We start from the raw sequence: 10,095 nt of genomic DNA on the forward strand, positions 1-10,095 counted from the left end.
CACAAATGTGATTTGCTGGAGAGTGACAGGAAGCCTAGCCCCCACTCGACCGCGTGCGGCAGTGTGTGTGTGTGTGTGCGTGCGGTCCCTGCAGTCTGCGTGGGCACAGCCTGCCACTAATACTGTGAAATGTGTATCTGCTTAGCGCTCCAGCCGTTACTGTGGCCATACACACAGGCACACGACGGACACACACAAAGCTGTCGTTTGTTCACCCTGGTTAGGCTCACTGAGAATAGGGCTCTGTGGTCAGAGAAGGGTGGCTCTCTCAAGCCTGCTCCTGTACAGCTCTTTGTAAACTGCCGTTCAATCAACACAAATGTCACCAGCACACTGCCACTGCCTTCCTTCCGCCTGTTGCCCTTTGCAGTGTGTTCGAGAGGGAGCCCGCGATGCCGTGAAATGTTTGGTTACTGTGCTTGATTACTGCGTCATACAGAACGGTGTGTCCTGACCCCACTCCTCCACCTCCATCCCAGGGCCAGACAGGCTCCCTGTGTTTGTCATCTATTTCTGGGGTGAGCTGGGACTATTCCCAGCACTACGTGGCCACGATGCCATGGAGGAGAGAGCACCCTGGGTGTGGTTTTGGCCTGAAAGGGAAAGTGAGGGGAAAAGCACAAACGAATAAATAATGCCGTCAGGCTCTCTCCCTCGTTCTCCCCCGTTCCTCCCTCCCTCCTTCCCCTGGAGGCTGGCTCTAACCCTGGGCCCTTAAAGCGTCCATGTTTAATCCATAACACATCTCCTTTGAACAGAAGTGCTGATTGCCGTGCCTTGCGAGCAGCTGATCTCTGACACCGGACTAAACTCGCTCACTTGGACTCTTAATCACCATGTCATGTCTGATTTGTTACAACAAGCGCCCCCCCCCCCCCCCCCCCCCCCCTCCGTATCATTTGCCCCCAACGTGGGTTTATTTCAAGCTCTGCTGTAGCCAGACGAGCAGCCGTGACACACAGGTGAGGTGAGCCTAGAGAATGTGCATTAAGAGCATCCGTCTATTTGTTATGAATACAACAATGGAATACAGGAAATGCTAGGAAACTGTTAGCCTATGTCCTAGAGGTTGCCAAAGAGTCTAGCAGCAGTACTGTACATGCATACACGGCCCCGGGGCTAGTTCTGACAGGGACGTCATTTAGGACTGTCCTGCTTGGGCACTGCAGCCACTCTCCTAACCACCTGTCTTACTGTATAGAACATGAGCTGAGGCCTCTCCATTATTAATGAGCCTTTTTATAAAGGTGAACACTTAACTGTGCTTTGTTACAGAGGTGAGAGTGAGCGAGAAGGGATTGGCAACCTTTCAAGGCGCGCCACAATCACGATCGCGTCCAGATGTGGTATCTTAATTTGAGCCCGTATGCTACAGCAGGAAAATAATCCTGCAGCAACAAGAAATGTAGGTTATAATTAATTGACATTTTTGTAGGGGTTGATACATTTCTCGTTAGGGAAAAACAAGTGGAAATTACTAACTTTTTAACCTCGCAGGAAAGATCTCCTGCAACGGGGTGATGCAATTAAGATCCTACATCTGTATGAAAACAGTTTGAGTATAAAAAAAAGTCTCAGGCAGAAAAGGAGATGGCTTCTCTATTTTTATCGTTTTAACTTCTATACTAGCCTGCACTGAGTGTACAAAACATTAAGAATACCTTCCTAATATTGAGTTGCTTTGCTCTCAGAACAGCCTCAATTTGTCAGATCATGGACTCTACAAGGTGTCGAAAGCATTCCACAGGGATACTGGCCCATGTTGACTCCAATGCTTCCCACAGTTGTCAAGTTGGCTGGAAGGTCCTTTGGGAGGTGGACCATTCTTTATACACACGGGAAACTGTTGAGCGTGAAAGACCCAGCAGTGTTGCAGTTGACACATCGGTGCGCCTGGCACCTACCACCAAGCCCTGTTCAATGCTTAAAAATCCTGATTTAACCTGTCTCCTCCCTTTCATCTACACTGATTGAAGTGGATTTAACAAGTGACATCAATAAAGGGTCATCGCTTTAACCTGGACTCACTGGTCAGTCTCTGTCATGGAAAGATGTTTCGTATACTCAGTATAAATTCGCTTTCCCACACAAGCACAAACACATGGTCATCACATGCTGCGGCGCCAGATGATGCTGTTCACATATTTGTTATCGGGGCTCTATTTTTCATACAGCCATGAGAGGTCAGGAGAAGCTGGAATTGATTCAGTAGCTGACTACACACACAGGGCCACATCTTTCACATGCCAGACCCAGGAGGAGAGAGAGGGGCGAGAGAGAAGAAAAGGGAGGTGGCCCACAGCTTTCACACCACAGGCCCAAGAGGAAAGCGGGAGAGAGAGAGTCATCTATCATCCGGGACGTGACTGTTCCGCCTTTATCTACCCCCATTTCACCCTCACTGAAAACAATCATTTCTTTTTGCCTCTTTTCTATCCTATAACAAGCACGCCTTTCATATAATGATAGAGGTAAGATACGTTTAATTAAACTCCAACACTTTTCAATTTTAGTGGGTTTTGGTTGGGAGGGAGCTTGATAACTGGGCCCATTTAATTTCTGACTGCTTCCCGATTGTCGTTTTTCTTTCTTTGGGATGGGTTTATTTTTGAATGTATTTTTTGAAATGTCCTCTATATGTGAATCATCGTGGCTTTTATGGATCTTTTTATTTAATTCTATTTTTGCATGGACGTCATGTGTTTTTTAAAATCCTTTGTAATGCAAAATAATATGGAATCAATCAACCAATCAAAGTGCATGAGTCGGTCAATGTAGAAAATGCATTCAATGAGCATGGATGTCCACTTTGGATGATCATATTTTGCACTTTCTGTCTGTTGCAATGCAACCAAGGGTAGCTACTGAGATGTCTTGTGCCGACATGTACATGAAAGAGGGGTTGGAATCCACTGAATATGGAAAGGCTGCCTCTGAAATGAAACCTTATTCTCTAAACACTGCAATACTTTTGCCCATGGGTCGTAGGGTTCTGGTCAAAAGTAGTGCACTGTGTAGGGAATACAGTGCCTTTTGGGACGCAACCCGTGTCTTGTGCTAATACGTGGATGAAAGCGGCATTAGACCAATTTAAATACAAATATGGCCTTTGATGTGACGCTGGTCAACATTTAGCCAACGTTTCGCAACAAAGGACTATTGTTAACCCCCAGCAGCATGTGGTGCTTTCAATGTCATATGTCAATTGCTGTAATTGAAGTAGCGGAGATGTTGGATTGTTTGAAGGCCTCATGCGTCAGGTTTGGATGGGTTTGTGCAGATGACGTCAGGTATTTTTTTATATTTCCTATGGTACAGTGTGGTGTGCTGACAAAGTGTAATGCACGCCATTCAGCCACCCAACCACCTGGTGAACGGAGCCTGGGTCAGGTGACACTGTGACTGACTGGTCACTGTACACAGCCAAGGGGATCAGAACAGTTCTCGAGAAAGAGATGCCGCTCCTGCTTTTGTAGTGCTGTACTTGAACTGTCTGCCACTGACGCAGGCCTAGGGTTGCATCCCAATTGGCACCTTATTCCCTAAATAGTGCACTACTTTTGACCGGGGCCCATCATCCATGTTGCACAAGACATGATCTGCATGCCAATTGGCACCTTATTCCCTAAATAGTGCACTACTTTTGACCGGGGCCCATCATCCATGTTGCACAAGACATGATCTGCATGCCAATTGGCACCCTATTCCCTAAATAGTGCAGCATTTTTGACCAGAGCTCGTGGGCCACAGTCAAAAATAGTGCACTTTATAGGGAATAGGGTGCCATTTGAGACTCCTCCTAGGTCTTTAGAGTGGATCTGTGGTCAGTGGATCTGACGGAATTGCCCTCACCTCATTAACAGGGTTAACTAGGCTTACCTCTTCCCAATTGTCCCGTGGTACAGCTGGTATCTATTGTGAATGCTCCTTAGCCTCCTTGGCTGTGTCATGGTTCTTGAGGACTTAGGCTTTTAGAAACAAAACAGTCCTTCAATCGACCACTCCTTGTTGCATGTGTCACTATAGTGCTAGCCAAGGATGCCTCCAAAATGACACCCTATCCCTATAGTGTGCCCTACTTTTAACCAGGGCCCATAGGGCTCTGGTTAAAAGTAGCGCACTGTATGGTGCCAATATGGTCACACACCACGATTCATAACTGTCTTACCACCACCAAGGACGGACCAGATCGTAAATTGGCCGTAAATAAACAACACAATTGTTTGTTTGTTTTTATTTACATCTGGGTACTGTATCGCATGATCATTGTCGTGCCATATAAACGGGGTGGAATTCTATTGAGGGCCTTTTATCAGTGCCCAGGGGCGTCTCTCCACCCAGGGGCGTCTCTCCACCCAGGGGCGTCTCTCCATTAAACACAATATGGTTTTCAAACCTGCTTTTACGACTCAGCTTTCAAGCGTCTGATTAATTATTGAAACTATGGGGAAATCCAGGAGTAAGCGTGTAGGGCAGGATGGCGTCTGGTGTGTTTACTGAGACCGTGTTCAATGTCAAAGTCTGCCCCAGCCTCCCTTTCACCATTCCTCAGCTCTGCAGGGCCACAATGCCCCCCCTCCGAACACCCCTCACTTGTTCCGCTTTCCGTCCGTGGTTGCCATTGAACCAGCCACTACGTACTGTTCGGTTTTACTCCCTCACTCTCTCTCGAAAGTCACACGTGGAAGTGATTAGTTTTAATCCAGAGGACCAGCTGACTTGACCCATTTTTATATTTGGAACACACACACACAATTTGTAACACTTGCTCCCTCTAGCACGTTTTTGATATGAGACTAACCCTGCCCTACGCCATCACCAGAGGGAGAGGCTTGACCCATCCAGGCCACTCGTATCATGTTGCTCTTCATGTGATACACTACCCAGATATAAATATGCTATATACATGGCATTACTTCTGACAGCAGCCACTGCCACACCCTCCTTGTTTTCAACCCTGCCGATCACGCCGGCATCCCAAATGGCCCCCTATTGCATATATAATGCACTACTTTTGACCAGAACCATATAGGCCTTGGTCAAAAGTAGTTGAGAAAATAGGGAACCATTTGGACGCATCACAATAATCTAAGGCTGAAGGCTCCCTCCCCTCTCTTTATTACCTAGCTTCATCTAAGTCCCAGACGTCTCCTCTCTTCTCCTCTGGCTCTTATTTACTCTATATTTTATGTGGGAGGATTTGTAAAAGATACCCTTGGTCTTCAAATAGACCTGTAATAACATGGAAAGATCTAATTGAAAGCGGATGTTGGTCCATTTCTTTGAGGAGACAGAGCTATTGCCCTGTGAAGGCCTTGAGATATTTTTGGGGAGACTCTGGGTGCGGCCCCAAAAGGCGCCCTATTCCCTATATAGTGCACTACTTTTGACCGGAGTCCTATGGGCCCTGGTCAAAAGTAGTGCACCACGTAGGGAGGCATCCTCTATCACCGTTGCGTTCATCTTATAGCGTTTTAGTCATTTATCAGACGGTCTTATCCAGAGCGACTTACAGTAAGTAGTGAGTGCATTTAATTTTTTCCGTACTGCTCCCCTGTGTGAATCGAATTCACACCCTTGGCTTTGCAAGTGCCATGCTCTACCAACTGAGCCACACGGGACCACATAACTGAAGTAGAATACAGCAATGCCCTCTCCTTGTCCTGGAATGATCCCTGCAGACAGTGTTTTAAACGTTCACACCACTCTGTCTGGACTAACTAATACTGTTTTCCATGATAGAAATCTTTCAATCTCCGATGAATCTCATCAGCTTCTCATCAATGTCTTGTCTAGTCTGGACTCTTTATAATAATGATCTGTCTTCCCGAGTATGTGCCCAGCAATTACACAGCTTTTTAAAATTACACAGAGTTTAAAAAGGCTGTTCCTGTTAGCGCAATGACGGAACTAATTAGATACAATAAAATTGTATCCGGTGTATCGGCATCATGTGGGGACCGGATACTGTGAGGACGTGCACCTGTTCTCTTTCCGCTATTCTCAACTGAGAAGCAATGATGGACATTAGAATTGGCATTTCAATTTACCTCCTGAATCAATTGACTGGATTGAAATGGAATTGAGTCCAACACCAAGTATGTAGCCTCTATGGCGCAGTGGTAGTACAGTGAGTGTTGAGTGTATGAGTGTTTCCATTGATCCCAGTACCAACCTGCTGTCTATCTCCCTGCCTGCCCTCTGCTACAGGAACAACTGGGGCCACACACCCCTCCCTCGCCCATCATGGGGCAGAAGCCATTGCAGTTGATCGAGATCAAAGCCAGGGGGCGCTTCGGCTGTGTGTGGAAGGCTCAGCTCCTCAACGACTACGTGGCTGTCAAGGTCTTCCCCATTCAGGTATGAGTTGGATGTTGAGGTACACTGTTGATATAAAACTGACTTTATACAGATAATTGGTTGATTTGAGGTTTAACTCTATTAGTTATCGTGTTTTATTTATGTCATATTTGTACATCACACAAGGTGAAATAGCTAATATAAGTCATTTAGAAGACGCTTTTATCCAAAGCGACTTAGTAATGTGTGCAAGCATTTTACGTATGGGTGGTCCCGGGAATCAAACCCACAATCCTGCCGTAGTAAGCGCCATCCTCTACCAACTGAGCTACAGAGAACCTAATGTTGTGTGTTGGGGTGTCGCCTGCAGGACAAGCTGTCATGGCAGAACGAGTATGAGATCTACAGCCTGAGTGGGATGAAACACGAGAACCTGCTCCACTTTATCGGTGTGGAGAAGAGAGGCAACAACATGGACATAGACCTCTGGCTCATCACAGCCTATCACGACAACGTACGAATACGTAAACTTGATTGTCCGTTGAAATTTACATTTGTCTATTTCAGGGATCATGAACTAGATTCGGCTGCGGGGCGATTTCTTCTTGAGAGGATGGTCAGGGGGCCGGAACATAATTACAAATCATTTGTAGACTGCAAATTGACCACAAGAAGCCCGAACAGATATATTTGACAAAAAGAAAACAAAAAATTAAACCTTGCTTTCATTTGTATACAATCTCATATATCTCTCTATTATGCATGGGAATACTTTGGAAGAGATTTCCAAAATTAAAATAATTTGGAGCTGAAAAGACCCCCCAAAAATTGTCTCAAATATAATTAGCCTGCGGGTCGCAAATAAAATTGGCCTGCGGGTCGCCGGTTGGGGAACCCTGGTCTATTTGTTCTTAAAACCCCAACCGACCAGACACCACACACCACAGGAGGCTGGTGGGAGGGGCTATAGGGGGACGGACTATTGTAACAACTGGAATGGAATAAATGGTTCCCACATCAAACATATGGAAACCGCTTGTTTTACTCCGTTCCATTAATTCCATTCCAGCCATTACAATAAGCCCGTCCCCCTATAGCTCTTCCCATCAGCCTCCTCTGCCACACATATACCAAGAGGCTGGAAGCAGCACAGGGTCAGCCCCTGAAGCAGGTTTCCAATGACTGGCAACTACAGGTTGTCTGCCCTCCAGTGGTTGGACAGTGTTACTACAACTACTTTGTCATGTCACAGCTGTAGCAGAATCAGAGATGTCCTCATTTTCCTGCGTACAATCCTGCAGGGTGAATAGAAAAAAGACAAACACAAATTGTGTTTCCCCCACAGGGCTCTCTGACCGATTACCTGAAGGCCAACGTGGTGTCGTGGAACGAGCTGTGCCACATCTCCCAGACCTTGGCCCGTGGCCTGGCCTATCTCCACGAGGACATCCCTGGGCTGAAGGACGGACACAAGCCCGCCGTCGCACACAGGTGGGTGGGGGGTGGTATCGGCTCGGCCCGGCCCTTGAATCAAAAACGGAACGAATTGCAAAAATCGCCGAAGTTGGAGACGTATATCTCCCTCACTAACTTCAAGCATCAGCTGTCAGAGCAGCTTACCGATCGCTGCAGCTGTACACAGCCCATCTGTAAATAGCCCATCCAACCAACTACCTACCTCATCCCCATATTTGTTTTATGTTTTTTTCTGCTCTTTTGCACACCAGTATTTCTACTTGCACATCCTCATCTGCACATATATCACTCCAGTGTTAATGCTAAACTGTAATTGGTTCGCCACTATTGGCCTATTTATTGCCTTACCTCCTTACTTCATTTGCATACACTGTATACAGATTTTTCTATTGTGTTATTGACTGTACGTTTGTTTATCCCATGTGTAACTCTGTATTGTTGTTTTTGTCGCACTGCTTTGCTTTATCTTGGCCAGGTCGCAGTTGTAAATGAGAACTTGTTCTCAACTGACCTACCTGGTTAAATAAAGGTGAAATAAAATAAATAAATACAAAAAAATACTTTATTGTTTCTGGGCAGGGGGGGGGGGTTGGGTTTGACACCATCGTAGGTCACAGGGACCAGAACACACACATGAATATATGTTACGGCTAGTAGAATGAATACATTCCATCACATCGATAGAATTGAGGCCCACTCCCCTTGTTCCTCTGTCTGCTGTTTAATTATCCCTCTATCGCTCTCTTTCTGGCTCCAACAGGGACATGAAGAGCAAGAACGTGCTTCTGAAGAACAACCTGACAGCCTGCATAGCGGACTTTGGCCTGGCCCTGAAGTTTGAAGCTGGGAAGTCAGCAGGAGACGCCCACGGACAGGTAAAATAATGACGCTGGTTAATCTGATGCTGTATTAACCTGAGGAAATCGGTGAATACATTATCCGCAAATGTAGGGATACTGCATTTCACTCCAAAATCAAATACATGTTCAGACTTCAAAACCGGTGTAATATCCCACATTGAGGTCCGTAAGAGGCGCGTAAATATCGGACAACCGTTGATTTCGGAGTGAACTATGACCTTAGGGCAGTGTGTCGTTGACATGAGACAGAGTGTAACCTTGTAGCCTTGTGTTGTGCTTCTCCAGGTGGGCACGAGGCGCTACATGGCCCCTGAGGTGCTGGAAGGGGCCATCAACTTCCAGAGAGACTCCTTCCTGAGGATAGACATGTACGCCATGGGGCTGGTGCTGTGGGAGCTGGCCGCTCGCTGCACCGCTGCAGATGGTGAGAGAAAAATGTGTGTGCGTGTGTGTGTCCTCGTGTGTTTGCAACGGGTATGTTGACCTTGTGCGCCTCAGTAAGGATCAGTGACTCGGGGACACGGCCCGACTGCTGACTCCATGTGGAGCTGACGGAAGTGACCAGAATACTTACATTGCCGAATGTGATCCCAAAGGAGTCACCGTGTGTCTGTGTGTCTGTGTGTGTGTGTGGCTTCTCTGCTGGTGTGTGTGTGTGTGTTTTCTCTGTTTTCTCATGCTGTGTGTGTGTTTTGTTGCAGGTCCTGTGGATGAGTACACACTGCCCTTCGAGGAGGAGGTCGGCCAACACCCGTCTCTAGAGGATATGCAGGAGGTGGTGGTCCACAAGAAGCTACGGCCCTGCCTCCGAGAGTGCTGGCAGAAACACACAGTGAGTGAAGACCAGTGGTGGGAAAAAGTACTCCACTGTCATACTCGAGTAAAAGTAAAGATACCTTCATAGAAAATGACTCAAGTAAAAGTGAAAGTCACCCAGTAAAAACTGAGCAAAAGCCTAAAAGTATTTGGTTTTAAATATGCTTATATGTATCAAAAATCAAATTAATTGCTCAAATATGCTTAAGTATTAAGAGTAAAAATCGTTTCACATGTTAAGCAAACCGTTTTCCTGTCAAAATGTAACGAGTACTTTTGGGTGTCAGGGAAAATGTATGGAGTATAAAGTACATTATTTTCTTTGAAAAATAGTGGAGTAGTGGAGTAAAAGTTGGCCGAAATATAAATAGTAAAGTACAGATAGCACAAAAAACTACCTAAATAGTACTTTCAAGTATTTTTACTGAAGTACTTTACACCACTGGTGAGGAACACGCTGTCACATGAAAAGTATATAGTGAAGTAAATACACACTAGGAGTATAGTGGGTTTGCTGGGGGTGTTACTGGATAGGATGACAATTCAAACGTATAGATCATTCATTGTTTATTAACATGTGGTTCCAATTACTCAGTAGGTTAGAGCAGTTCCCAACCAAGGGTATTAGGACTCATGAGACCAT

The 10,095-nt window shown here is 46.0% G+C and overlaps 1 protein-coding gene across 4 annotated transcripts in view; it reads left to right on the plus strand.

The window, feature by feature from the left end:
• Positions 1-10,095, plus strand: part of LOC129840676 (activin receptor type-2A-like) — a 53,141-nt gene that overhangs the window by 36,583 nt on the left and 6,463 nt on the right. For 2 of the 4 annotated variants that reach the window (XM_055908718.1, XM_055908719.1), the window contains exons 5-11: positions 2,448-2,471; positions 6,211-6,360; positions 6,671-6,814; positions 7,646-7,791; positions 8,537-8,651; positions 8,922-9,060; positions 9,338-9,468. In XM_055908718.1, coding sequence (XP_055764693.1) covers positions 2,448-2,471; positions 6,211-6,360; positions 6,671-6,814; positions 7,646-7,791; positions 8,537-8,651; positions 8,922-9,060; positions 9,338-9,468 — 849 coding nt within the window. The remainder of the gene's footprint in view (positions 1-2,447; positions 2,472-6,210; positions 6,361-6,670; positions 6,815-7,645; positions 7,792-8,536; positions 8,652-8,921; positions 9,061-9,337; positions 9,469-10,095) is intronic. The other 2 variants (XM_055908720.1, XM_055908721.1) reach the window with 1 other exon arrangement.

Source organism: Salvelinus fontinalis, chromosome 41 (assembly GCF_029448725.1).
Source record: "Salvelinus fontinalis isolate EN_2023a chromosome 41, ASM2944872v1, whole genome shotgun sequence".
Taxonomy (NCBI): Eukaryota; Metazoa; Chordata; class Actinopteri; order Salmoniformes; family Salmonidae; genus Salvelinus; species Salvelinus fontinalis.